This window comes from Giraffa tippelskirchi, chromosome 10 (genome assembly GCF_054371585.1).
Source record: "Giraffa tippelskirchi isolate mGirTip1 chromosome 10, T2T-mGirTip1v1.2.pri, whole genome shotgun sequence".
In the NCBI taxonomy this organism is placed as follows: Eukaryota; Metazoa; Chordata; class Mammalia; order Artiodactyla; family Giraffidae; genus Giraffa; species Giraffa tippelskirchi.
Window position 1 is genome coordinate 146,250,210 of NC_137284.1, and position 14,227 is coordinate 146,264,436.

Here is a 14,227-nt window from a genome sequence, read left to right on the forward strand (position 1 = left end):
TCTCCTTCATGCTAATCTGTTTTTTCATTTTAAATTCCTTCATCATTGAGTTGTCTGTCACCTCTGTCCTTTGATATTCTCATTTCTTTTCCATTTTTGTTTCTTTGTTTTAGATTTGGGGAGGCTCTGCTTAGCTTTTATAGCAATCACCAACCACTGAAAACTTGCCTCCTTAATAGACACATCTGCCAAGTACTTTTTCTTCTGCTCTTTTCAGCTATTTCTTCATACCAGAGATAGCTTTTGTTACTTCTAATTTTGTGTATAAAACGTTGTGGATGATAGAAGGCACCAGATATCCAGAGGATGAGTGTTATTGTGTCAGAATTGTAACTCTGCAAGTAAGCATCAAAATATAAAATTTAGCAGGCTACAACTTTTTAGTAATTGACTTCCCTTAATGGCATATACCATAAAACAAAGTATATGTAATCCACTTTTAGGACTACATTTGTGGGTAACTATTTATTCAAGACACACTTCTAATGTGTGCCTTAAATCTAAGAGGAGCAACATGTTGATTTCCTAAAGCATATATCCCCTGGCAGAAGTGTGATGGCACTGACCCCTGCCAGTGGCCAAGACTGTGCTTTATAGAGAAGATAGGGTTGTGGCAAGGGGTGGAATAGAATTCTTGCAATGCAGCTACTTTAGTATTTATTTTTGAACATTTGCTTTACCATTCTGTTAGCTCTTAAAGACCCTGAATAAGGTTTTTCTCCCGCTACAAGGCTGTTTCTCTGTTTCATTCCTTATAATTTTTTTATATGGATTTTCACAGACAAATAGACTGGAAAATCTGAAAAATTATTTTAACATTATTTATCTTTGATATTCAGCAAGAACGAACTTGTCTTGGAAATTTCTTCTACAGTGGGCATTGCGTTTTAAAAATGGGCTTGTCATGGGGAATATGATGGTGGGGGTGATACAAGTACCTATTTGTGATGATAAACCTATAGGACCATATGAAAGAATTAAGAGGGCTAGCCTTTTAATACCCTTATTTTTTGGATTTTTCTAGGGGAAAGGAAAGCCTCTACTAGTACTCAGTATGATTTCCTAAGTTCTGTTAGAAAGAAATGACTTGATGTTACATTTGGAAGGGAAAATGCCCTCAATAGTTTTTCCTGCTGCCATCTTTGAGTATTTTTTCTTTCCTTTCCTTATTTAATAAATGGGTTCTTGGAAAGTTTCATATGTACCAGGTCATTAAATATTTTCAAAGAATCAATAATCATTATTTTAAGACACGGTAGTGAATGCTTTCATAAAATGAACTTTACTTTGTACTGTATAAATATACGATGAATTAAACTGAGTGTATTTATTAACAAGGTAAATGGAGTAATGAGTTTTTTCTTTGAAGATTATTTTAAAAGGATTCTTACAGGTGAGCTTTAGGCTAAATTTAGGCTATAGATGAGCTTCAGGCTAAAGGAACAACAAAGGTAGGTGGGAGAAGTTAGGGGAGTTGGTGAGACTGTTGGAGAAAGCTGTAAAAATGATTAAATTTATTCTTTACTGTAATAGTTGCTGTGCAGCAGTAGCTATTATCGGTTCCACAAGAAGACCTAAAGAGTTTTACAAAAACATATAAAGATGAGTGTTTACTAGTACAGGACAGGCCTCTTCCTGCTCTGTACTAGATTAGAAATCGGTCTTTATATAGTTCCACGTTCTGTTGGCTCATAGCTTATGTCGTAGGAAATGGTAGTAAGAAGGTGGAACATTTGAAGATTTGAGGGCACAGGGAAATAAGAAACTTTAAGCTTAAAGAAACTTAAAGCTTATTCACTGCTCTTTCTACCTCTGGCTTTTCTTTCACTGAAAGAGTATGGAATTTATTTCAGAGGGAGTAAGCCTACCCTGCCCCAGCCAACAGTGACACATGGCCCCAACAAGTATACCTATGGGGAGGGGAGGGATTTGATTGTCACATCAGAGAACGTGGGAGAGCTTTTCCCCTCTTGGCCCCGTTTATAAACTAGGATGCTTCTGTTTGCTTTGTGTGCTGTTGAGTTTTTCCCTCTCTGTTTTCTCTAAGCTAAGCTTTAAGCTAATTCTGTACAAAAGAAATACTAATTAGTTGTTTTTATAAATTGCTTGCCATTAATGCCTGATGAAATGCAGTAAAATAAAGATTCTGCATACCATTATATATGTCAAATATTACAGACTTTAAGGTTCTTTTGAAATTACAATACTAAACTCAGTTCACTTTTGCTTAGCCTTCACAGTTGTTGATCACATAGCATGGTCATCCACTCACAGCTTAAAAAAATACAGGGAGCATCGGAGAGAATGGGTAAAGTAAAATTTTGATGTTTTTAAAATAGCACCTAAATCTATGAAAATTGATTTGATTTATTGTTTGTATGGGAGGGAGAGGGTGGTGGCACTGGAAGGGAGGGGGTGGATATTGGGGAAATAGCATGCACCGTGTAAAATGATGTTAGATAACCAGAAAGGCTAACATTGTAAGTGTTACTACTGCAGTTTAAATGCAAGTCTGTTTCAGAAGAGGTAGGACCATACAGTGGCATTGTTGGGATTTATAGTGGGCCTAGCTTTTTCTCCCTACAGATCGAAGGGGATTTTGAGAATAGCAGTTTTTGAGCAGTTTGGACAGAAGTCACCTTTTTAGAGTGACCTGTCCATATTCCCTGAGTGAAGCTGCTTTGATAGCACCTCAGGTTCCGTTAATGTTACTGAGGAACATTGTTTAAGAGGAACAATGTGCATTCTAGTTTTTATTGTACACCTGTGACTCAGGTGTTCCCAAATAAAGGTTAGGATTCATGAAGCCCTTGAGGGAGTTGAAGAACAGCGAGGTTACTCTGAAGTTAGTTGTTTGGTAGGAAAAATAGAAATTTTGGTGCTTCCTTGCAAATGAAGAACACTTTTCCTTTCAAAGTTCTAAATCAAGGTTTTAATCTCAATCCTTGCCATTATTGTTACCTACAAAGCCTAATTAATTAGTATCGTGGAGGTTGTAGAGAAGAGAGTCTGCCATGTTTTTATGGGTAGGGCGTTTTGTTGTAAATTGTGTTAACTTGATCTAATCTCTGCCTCATTTTTAACCTTTTTCTTTGTTTACACATTTAAAATCTGGGGGAAGAAATTAAAGAAACCAGATTTTACCCTAAAAATATTCTTGCCTCAACTGTGCTATTCCCCTACATGAAACCATTTGCCAAAGCCAGTTATGATATACATACTGTTTCCCAAACCTTCCTGCCTTCATAAGCTTTGTCAAAGGTGGTATGCCAGTTTGGAATGCTCTTCTTTCCCCATTCCTTTGGTCTAAGTCCTATCTTTCCTTCAAATAATGGCTTCTACGAATTGCACAAAGCCTCCTCTAACCTCTTCAGTCCTTGTGGTCATTCTAGTCTTAGAATTCCTGAAGTACTACTATTTGGTAGTATTCCATCCATTATGGACATTCATTTGGCACTTGGATCATGCTCCCTTTTGTTGTTACGGTATTTAAATACCCGCTTTTCTCTAGGAAAGTGATGGGCTCCTTGAGGGTAGAGAGCTTGTCTTAATTAATTGCCTCTTTGTAATCCCATTGCCTGGCACAGAACATATCTTCAGGAGTTGGCTTGATTCTTTGATTTGGATCCAGTATTAGAGTAACAGGGCAGTTGTTTAACAGGTTATTTTTATAATGAATACATACCCAGAAACCCCAAAGATAAAGTACATTTGATGAATAAAATAATTTCTTGTATTGTAAGGAGATTTGGTTCATATTTGTTCCTTAATTACAGCCCCTCTCCCCACCTTTGTTTTTCAGTGGGTGCTGTTTTACCTACTTTCTTTTGAAAAACATGGTTTGGGCCAGATATATTGACAGAAATCAAAATTACTAGTATTTTTATTTTAAAATTCTTTGATTAGTTGGATGATACTTTCATAGTATAAGCCCAAATAAATTTATTAAATACTACATAGTAATAGAGCCAAATTATTTTAAAATGTTAACCTTAAGGTCTCTTAAGTAAAATTTTAAAAATACCAATAGACAGCTACTCAGTTGCTAATCCTTTTCATTTCTGTATCTCAGATTATTAGGAATTTTATTATTTCTTTGTTTATAAAGATTTCTTTACTGTGCAGGCTGATGTTTGATAACTGTGTTTATTGTGTTTGCTGCAGTTATCAAATAGAGCAGACATTTATATGCAGTGAAGAATTAATAGAAAATACTTTTTGATGTTTATAGAAACTGATACTTTCTTTTAGTATCCCCAAACTCATTGGGGATAATTTTGTTTAATTCATATTTGAAACTGTTTACATTTTATCTTATAGCAGTGTCTTCAAGGCACATATGTTAATATTACATTTATGTTGTGATTTCTTACAAAATGCTTAACTAGTAAAAGTTCTGAAATCTTAATTTTACTCTAAAGCCTGGCTTATAATATTCTTGAGCCATTAGTTTGACAAAGCACTGAAACAATACTGCTGTTGCATTACTGAAAAGCTTAGATAATTGTGGCAGGGGACTTCTAGAATACAAGTTTTTCTCCTCTTCAAAAATTTGTATTTAAATTTCTTAACATAATTTGGGTACAGATTTAAGGTAAAATATTTTTTCTTACATGTGAGGAAGCAAAAAGCCTCTAATAATGGCATTGCCATTCTGATGTGAGCTCATCAGAGTACCATTCTCACATGAGCTTAAGGCCCTGATCAGTCTTGATGAAATACACTTTATAAAAAATTTTTTTTCTAAAACCCCAGTTGGCCCAGGGACCTCTTTACAGAGCTCCAGCCTTGGACTTTTACCTATGATCAGTCATATTCTTCTCCAGGGTTTATACTTGTTAAGTCAATACTAAAACACAGAAAACACCCCCCCGCCCCAGCCCCGATTTTGTTCACTTTTGTTTTCATATACAAGAATCTTTACAGTCAACATGTACTTCTAGATGCTGTATTGAAATTGCTGGCAGAGTCTATTCTATACAAACTGAACAATCTGGCCCCTTGTTTTATTTGTAAAGGTTCAATGTATCTATGCCTGCCTACTTCAATCTGCAAGGGAGTGTCAGAAAGGCCCCGCATTCGCCGAGCCGTGAGTTATCACTAACTTTTCAGATGTGTTAATGAATGTGGAACAGAAAGCAGTTGTGTTTAAAAGGAAAAAAGGACCATCAAAATAACCTTTATTATAGTAGCAGGCGTGAACACTAAATTACTCCAAATTGTGGTGTCAAAAATAACATACTTTAACTAGAGACTAGCCTCTAGAAAACCTATTGTTGAACTGCTCTGAAGCTGTTGTTTTAGCTATAAGTTACTGTTCTTAAAGTTTCATGAACCATGATTGCAAATTAATATGTTCTTTAAGTCTTTTTAACCAAGTTGAAACAATCTGAACAAAATCTTACCCCGCCTAAAAATGAGAGTATTTAATTGACTTTGTGTTAAGTTCTTTAAAATAATACCATGTGAAAGGGGTAAAGTTTTAACCTTTTTTGTTACTCACATGTGAAAAACAGATTAAAAAATGAATCTCTTCCTCAATGAAAGTTTTAGTAAGTGTTATTTACAGTCTGTTTTGGTACCAACAGTTCTTGCTTCAGTAATTCACCAGTAGGTTTTCATTCATCAATGACTATGTCAATTTAAGGCTAAAAATAAAACATTTTCATTTCCTAGGGCTTAATCAGTCTCATTAGAGGAAACCATCCTTAAGAGTTCCCCCCCCAAAGAGATTTGAAGCAAAAAAAAAATCATAACTAACATCTATTTTTTTGTTATTAGAGATAGTTACCTTTCTTTTTCTTAGATTCTTTCAAGTTTCGAGTAGATAGGCATATTTGACTAGCAGGTTGGAAGCTTTTGTTGCCTAGGAGGTGTATTGTGTTAAATGAAGACAGAATAAATTTAAATGTACCCAGTTTGGCCATTTATAGCACAGACTACCTAAAACTTGGAGGTATGAGACCTTTGGAGCCATTAAGTTAAATGTTTCATTTAGGCAATGTGCCTCTTTGTTTGACTGGTGTGTAAGTCCTTCTTCCAGGTTTGTACACTCTTAAACACATTATTCTACCCTCTCTAACTCCTCCCAGCAGCAAAAGGGAGACACTTCAGCTGGAACAAAATAGTGGAAGAAATGGCGTCTGGGGTTCAGTGGGGATTCGCAGTGTGTATGCAATGTTTGCAAGATTACTTTTTATGTTTTTCTATTAATGTAAATAATTACAAAATAAATCAGTGCTTAGTGTCAACGTAGGGAACATCGTATACCAATAGAAATTCTCCTACTGGGTCTGCTGCAAGTCGTTTAACCTCTTGGGTCCTCAGTTTTCTCATCTACAGTATGAAGGAGTTGGACTCAATAATCTTTAAGGTCCATTCCTGCTCTAAATCCTGTGCTTTTCTGAAGTACTCTGTTTAACAGAATGCATTGCTTTCCCACTTTGACTGTTTGAATTACATGTGCAGTACATGTACTGCAACTGCATGTTGTCTAAAATAGTTTTTCTGTAGGATATTATATAAACTAACCCCTCTTGAGGTGATTTATAAATGTGTGTGTATAGCCACACATAAAAAGCTAGTGTTAGTAGGGCTCTCAGAAAATACATATTTTCCAAATGTCTAACCTTGAATGTCATTAACTTTCCTCTATTACAGGAGATACTACTCGTCAACGAATCAAATTCAGTGATGACAGAGTTTGCAAGAGTCACCTTCTCAACTGTTGCCCACATGATGTCCTGTCTGGAACTGTATGTGTTTATTAAATCTATTGTTTTATTGTTGATATACTACAAAAACAAACTACTTGATAAAGTCTTAGTTTGTGTCAAATTACTATGCAGTGATTTTTTCTTTAAACACTTGTTAGAGCAATTTACATCCATTATATTCAGGTTGATTATTTAGGTCTGCAATAATGAGATTCCTAACAAAAATAATTGCTATTTTACTTTATAATATTTTCCATTCTTTAGAGCAGGCTTTTAAGAAGCATTTATTTGGAACAAAGAGGCAGTTATAATACAGCAGTTACATTTTTAGTTTAGAAATAATGTAAATGATTTTTTAAATTGTTTGCTTCGGTGTTGACTGTAGTATACTTTTATTCAAAAGAGTTTACATTTTCATTAAGATTTCTGCACATTTGTAATATAAAAATTATTGTAAAGCAATATATTGGTCATTACTTAAATTCACAGCAAAGTTTGTGAGTAGTGTTGTTGGTTAAAACTCATTGCTTACTCCTGATAATACGTAAAGCTCACTTAATTTATATTCTACATCTAATGATGTTAGTTTATCTTAAAGTATTATTATTTTTAATTTGGTGGATAAATCACATGATCATGGACCTGTAGAACAAAGGATTTGGTTATCTGGGTTTTGGATTTGATTGAAATGATACTTTCAAGAGCTCCTGGTCACAGGGATAGCAGAGGAGGGCTGGTAGGGCCTAAATAAGCTGACTGTCATTTGTCTAAAATGAAAAGATTTCATACTTCATTTACAGAAGCAGTGAGGTCCCTTAATTAAAGATGTCTAAATGAATGGTTTCTTCTTCTGCCGTAAGATGTGGGATATTAGTTCCCTGACGAGAGATGAGACCCACATTCCCTTCAGTGGAAGTGTGGAGTCTTGATGGAGTGGTGTCTTTTTGGTAGGAGGAGTAAAATACCCCAAATGTATAGGTATCCAGGCATTTTTGATAAAAAAACACCTGTCTTTCGGGGGCTTCCCTGATAGCTCAGTTGGTAAAGAATCCACTTGCAGTTCAGGAGACCCAGTTTGATTCCTGGGTCAGGAAGATCTACTGGAGAAAGGGATAGGCTACCCACTCCAGTATTCTTGGCCTTCCCCTGTGGCTCAGCTGGTAAAGAACCCGCCTGCAATGCAGGAGACCTGGGTTTGATCCCTGGATTGGGAAGATCCCCTGGAGAAGGGGAAGGCTACCCACTCCAATATTCTGACCACCACTACCCACTCCAGTATTTTGATCTTCCCTCTGAAGATCCTCTGAAGGGGATACCAGTTCTCTCCAGTATTCTTGCCTGAAGAATCTCATGGACAGAGGAGCCTGGCGGGCTACAGTCCTTGGGGTCCCAAAGAGGCAGACATGACTGAGTGACTAACACTACTACACTTGTCTTTTTCCAATAGGAAAGACCATTGAAACTATGTTATATAAGTTAAAAGGAATAGAAGTGCTAACACTTAAAAAATATATAAATACTTAAATTTTTTTAAGTATCAATATATTACAAGGCAAGCATGCCGGTTTCTCAGTGCTTGAATTACAACTGTGACAGATATCTCTATTAGACCCTCATATCTACTCTTTAGAATTTGCATAATTAAAATATTCTGCTCTGCTGTAATATGATTGAAATCTATGTTGTCTGTAGTTATTGTGGTATTATTTGATTCTTCACATTTACTGTATAACACTTAATGATACTTAATGGCTAAATGATCACTTCAAATGAATTTTGAGAACAAGATTAGTTGATAAAGTGGCAGCATTTAAGGTTTTGGTACTTTAAAACCAGCAATAGCAACACTTTGACATATTATTACATTCTTCAGGTATGGCATTTAATAATAATTTAAAAAATCTGACATCACAGTTGTGCTTTTGCATTTTATAATGTATATAATTCAGTTACACTCATTTATTTCTCTGTTGGGTAAAACCATTTTGTTGAGTATTTGTTCCATAGTTAGCCTTAATGTCTCAGGGGTTTCAGTGTTGCTGCAGTGGTTTATTGGAGAAGGAAATGGCAACCCACTCCAGTACTCTTGCCTGGAAAATCCCATGGACGGAGGAGCCTGGTAGGCTACAGTCCATGGGGTCGCTAAGAGACGGACACGACTGAGCAACTTCACTTTCACTAGCCTTAATGATAGTAAAGTGATTTATTCAAAATCATTCAGTTCTATTGATTTAAAGTAAAACTGGAACCAAAGCCAAATTTTCTGAGCTCTAGTTTTACTCACTATGTCTTATACTCTGTAGGTAATACTTAATTCTTCATCATGTTGGTCTTAGACTTTCATTGTAAAATTCTTGCTGGTGGATTTGTAAGAAGCACATTTTTTCAAATTTTAATATCTCTGTAATATGCATCTTAAAATTGATGATAGAAAAATACTGTTTTAATTTGCAAGATTTTTGTTATAGTGAGGCTTAAAATTCGTGTTTTGGATCACATTAAAAATAGTGACCTTTGAAAGGCATCTGCTAAGGAAATTCTGTATGAGACATACCTTCTTTATGTCAGCTTTATAGGCAAGAGATTGTCATTTATGTAAGGATGGAGTTAAGTCCTTATGAGCCTCTTAAGCAAAATTTTCAGGGCTGGCTCTACAATTTTGTAAGAGTCCAAGGTTGTCTCGAGTGATGAACTTGAGAATTGAAACCATCCATGAGTGACTGTCTCATGACCCTTACTATAATACTAAAAAGGGCTGTTTATAGCAGTTTAAGGAGTACGTCAAGGCTGTCTATTGTCACCCTGCTTATTTAACTTATATGCAGAGTACATCATGAGAAATGCTGGGCTGGAAGAAACATAAGCTGGAATCAAGAGTGCCAGGAGAAATATCAATAACCTCAGATATGCAGATGATACCACCCTTATGGCAGAAAGTGAAGAACTAAAGAGCCTCTTGATGACAGTGAAAGAGGAGAGTGAAAAAGTTGGCTTAAAGCTCAACGTTCAGAAAACTAAGATCATGGCATCCAGTCCCATCACTTCATGGGAAATAGATGGGGAAACAGTGGAAACAGTGTCAGACTTTATTTTTTTGGGCTCCAAAACCACTGCAGATGGTGACTGCAGCCATGAAATTGCAAGACGCTTATTCCTTGGAAGGAAGGTTATGACCAACCTAGATAGCATATTTAAAAGCAGAGACACTACTTTGCCAACAAAGGTGCATCTAGTCAAGGCTATGGTTTTTCCAGTGGTCATGTATGGATGTGAGAGTTGGACAGTGAAGAAAGCTGAGCGCTGAAGAATTGATGCTTTTGAACTGTGGTGTTGGAGAAGACTCTTCAGAGTCCCTTGGACTTCAAGAAGATCCGACCAGTCCATCCTAGGGGAGATCAGTCCTGGGTGTTCATTGGAAGGACTGATGTTGAAGCTGAAACTCCAATACTTTAGCCACCTCATGCGAAGAGTTGACTCATTGGAAAAGACCCTAATGCTGGGAAGGATTGGGGGCAGGAAGAGAAGGGGACGACAAAGGATGAGATGGTTGGATGGCATCACTGACTCAGTAGACATGGGTTTGGGTAGACTCCAGGAGTTGGTGATGGACAGGGAGGCCTGGCGTGCTGCAATTCATGGGGTCGCAAAGAGTCAGACATGACTGACTGACTGAACTGATAGCAGTTTATCCTATGTACATGTGGCTTTTGATTACAGAGCTCTGACTTCTTTAGCAACCAGTCTGTGTAGGACCAATGCTTTTCTGGCACAGAATCTAATGGTTCACACCTCTGTATGTTGAAAATATTTTATTGACCTGTTAGATCAAAGATGAACCAAATTGTAACTGTTGATTTTACAGTGCTTTTTGTTTTATAACTAAAAGTTACCCTTTAGTTTTCCAGACCTTGTTCCTCAGATCTGTCACTTTCAGCAGAATATGACTCATCAGTGTTCTAGATGATTTAGCAGAAGATAACATGGAATTATATTCTCTGGCTTTTCTTTATTATTATTGTAAATAGGTTGAACTTTATACTGAGTACTTGGAGATGAAGGGTATGGTTTCTGAAAATACACTCATAACTGACAATTTGGAATATTTTTGGAATTCACTTTGATGAAAATACCCCCGTAGCATTGTACCTTTCTTTAGTCTGGTACTTTGGTATAACCTTTTTTTTTTGGAGTATAGTTGATTTACAAAGTTGTATTAGTTTCAGGTATACAGCAGAGAGATTCAGTGTTTTACACACACACGTACATACATAGATATATAGTTGTTTGTTTAGTCACTAAGTCCATGTGACCCATGAACTGTAGCCTGCCAGGCTCTTCTGGCAGCAAATCCTCCATGGGATTTCCCAGGCAAAAATACTGGAGTGGATTGCCATTTCCTTCTATTTCAAAGGCTTGGATTATTTTCCTGTTCATCTAGAACTTTCTGTTTGTCTCACTCTTTTCATCCTTTGGTCCATTTAGTTTTCTCCTTATATTTAGCATGCATAAAGTAGATAGCACCCCCTTTCAGATTTAGGTAAAACAAAAAGCCTGAGAGTTGGCATCTCCCCCTGCTCCCTCCCTCCACCAAAATAAACCACATTATTTCTGGTTCATATACTCCCTAAGGAAAGATAAAAAGATATTGAAGTGCTTAAAAAAATCTTGGCATCTAGTTCCTAGTAACCTGGGGGAAAGGTATGTCATAGTAATAATTTATAGAATGTGTTAAATCTAAAGCAGGTGGCATCAGAGATTGAAATTAAGATCTGCAGGAATGGGAAAGTATACTCACAATACATTTATCCTAAATTAAAAAATGGCCACTACTAATTTTCTTACAGACTTCATCGTAGTATAATTTTAGTGTTGACAGGCCATCATGTGTTCTAGCTTAAGGCCATCATTTTATATAGATAGAAAACTTAAGACTCAGAGAAATTGTCAGATGTCTCACAAAGAATCATGGTATATTATACCACACAGGAATCTTAGAGTTATTTTAATCCAAATACTTCTTTAATGTTTTATGTTATAAAGAGCTGATCTTGAGAAATACTTAAGTTCAGTCGCTCAGTCGTGTCTGACTCTTTGCAACCCCATGGACTGCAGCACGCCAGGTTTCCCTCTCCATCACCAACTCCCAGAGCCTGCTCAAACTCATGTCCATCGAGTCAGTGGTGCCATCCAGCCTTCTCATCCTCTGTCGTCCCCTTCTCTTCCTGCCTTCAGTCTTTCCCAGCATCAGGGTCTTTTCCACTGAGTCAGTTCTTTGCATCAGGTGGCCAAAGTATTGGAGCTTCAGCATCAGTCCTTCCAATGAATATTCAGACTGATTTCCTTTAAGACTGACTGATTTGATTACCTTGCAGTCCAAGGGACTCTCAAGAGTCTTCTCCAACACCGCAGTTCAAAAGCATCCTTTCTTCAGTGCTCAGCTTTCTTTATGGTCCAACTCTCATGTCCATACATGACTATTGGGAAAACCATAGCTTTGACTAGATGAACCTTTGACAGCAAAGTAACGTCTCTGCCTTTTAATATGCTGTCTAGGTTGGTCATAGCTTTTCTTTCAAGGAGTAAGCGTCTTTTAATTTCATGGCTGCAGTCACCATCTGCAGTGATTTTGGAGCCCGGGAAAATAAAGTCTGTCACTGTTCCCATTGTTTCCCCATATATTTGTCATGAAGTGATTTGGCCAGATGCAATGATCTTTGGTTTTTGAATGTTGAGTTTTAAGCAGCTTTTTTACTCTCTTTCACTTTCATCAAGAGGCTCTTCAGTTCCTCTTTGCTTTCTGCCATAAAGGTGGTGTCATCTGCATATCCGAGGTTACCGATTATTTCTCCCAGCAATCTTGATTCCAGCTTGTGCTTCATCCAGCCCGGCAATTTGCATGATGTACTCTGCATATAAGTTAAATAAGCAGGGTGACAATATACAGTCTTGACGTACTCCTTGCCCAATTTGGAACCAGTCTGTTGTTCCGTGTCTGTTTCAGACTGTTGCTTCTTGACCTGCTACAGATTTCTCAGGAGGCAGGTCAGGTGGTCTGGTATTCCCATGTCTTAAAGAATTTTCCACAGTTTGTTGTGATCCACATAGTCAAAGGCTTTGGTGTAGTCAATAAGCAGAAGTAGATGTTTTTCCTGTAACTCTCTTGCCTTTTCTATGATCCAGTGGATGTTGGCAGTTTGACCTCTGGTTCCTCTACCTTTTCTAAATCCAGCTTGAACATCTGGAAATTCTCAATTCACGTACTGTTGAAGCCTGGCTTGGAGAATTTTGAGCATTACTTTGCTAGCATGTGAGACGAGTGCAACTGTGCAATAGTTTGAACATTCTTTGACGTTATCTTTGGGATTGGAATGAAAACTGACCTTTTCCAGTCCTGTGGCTGCTGCTGAGTCTTCCAAATTTGCTGGCTTATTGAGTACAGCACTTTAACAGCATCATGTTTTAGGACCTTAAATAGCTCAGCTGAAATTCCATCACCTCCACTAGCTTTGTTTGTAGTGATGCTTCCTAAGTCCCACTTGACTTCAGACTCCAGGAGAAATACTTAGGGACAGGGATATGGTAAAATTTTATCTGCCTCTTTGAAGTGATTGGGTGGGAGTATTGGTTGTCAAAATCCTGAGTCGATTTTATGGTGTCCCCAGTAGGTTCTGGGTTTTATCCAAAATGAAATTTTTGTTAATCAGAACTCCTTTATTGCTTCTCTCTTTTGAGACCTGGTTAAAGTCAGTTCCTTGAATACCTACAAACCTGAACTTTACAACTGCTGAAGTGTCTTTGATAGTACAAATTGAAAGGAGCCATGAAAGTTTAGAGAAATAGTACAAATTGAAAGGAGCCATGAAAGTTTAGAGAAGCAGTGATAAGAAATAAACATGCACAAAATTTTCTCAGCCACTAAGTAGAATGGAAATTTCATAGTGAGGGCAGACAAATTTCATTCAGTGCTGTATCTCTAGCATCTAGAATGGTGTCCTTCCCTTGTGTTAACATGAATAATCAATCACCCAGAAGTAGGACGTGAAACAAGTGTTTTTCAGAACTAGCTTTAAGTTTCAAAAATTAATGATTGTGGAAAAATATTCTAATGGATAAGGAGCGTATCTTGATTTTGAATTACTTACCAAAACATAACAGCAGTGGTTTCACCTGCATATGTGAAAAATTCTGTAGATAATTTAAACTCATAACCTTTCCCTGGAAAGGGTTTGTTTTGGGACACTTGGACATTTTTAAGCAAGTGTTTTTAACGTTAGGTTCCCTAGTGATCCTAGTGGTTAGGATTTAGCATTCTCACTGTCATGGCCTTGATTCAGTCCCTGGTCGAGGAACTGAGATATCCCTTAAGCTGCCGTGGCATGGCTAAAATAAAGAAAAGAAAGAAAGCAAAATAAAAAACGGGCCTAGATTACTAGCTTGAAATTTTTTTCCTCCTGATTTCTATGACAGCCAGTTTCTAGAGCTTCCCAATTTGTGAAACTGCCAGATAACCC

The 14,227-nt window shown here is 37.0% G+C and overlaps 1 protein-coding gene across 50 annotated transcripts in view; it reads left to right on the forward strand.

The window, feature by feature from the left end:
• The window catches only part of LUC7L2 (LUC7 like 2, pre-mRNA splicing factor), a 57,074-nt gene that overhangs the window by 8,160 nt on the left and 34,687 nt on the right, over positions 1–14,227 (forward strand). For 20 of the 50 annotated variants that reach the window (XM_081533148.1, XM_081533142.1, XM_081533155.1 and 17 more), the window contains 3 exons: positions 2,232–2,308; positions 5,019–5,089; positions 6,661–6,755. In XM_081533148.1, the coding sequence (XP_081389274.1) occupies positions 5,032–5,089; positions 6,661–6,755 (153 nt within the window). In that variant the 5' untranslated portion in view covers positions 2,232–2,308; positions 5,019–5,031. Of the gene's footprint in view, positions 1–113; positions 342–2,231; positions 2,309–5,018; positions 6,171–6,660; positions 6,786–14,227 lie in introns of all 50 variants that reach the window. The other 30 variants (XM_081533166.1, XM_081533169.1, XM_081533173.1 and 27 more) reach the window with 8 other exon arrangements.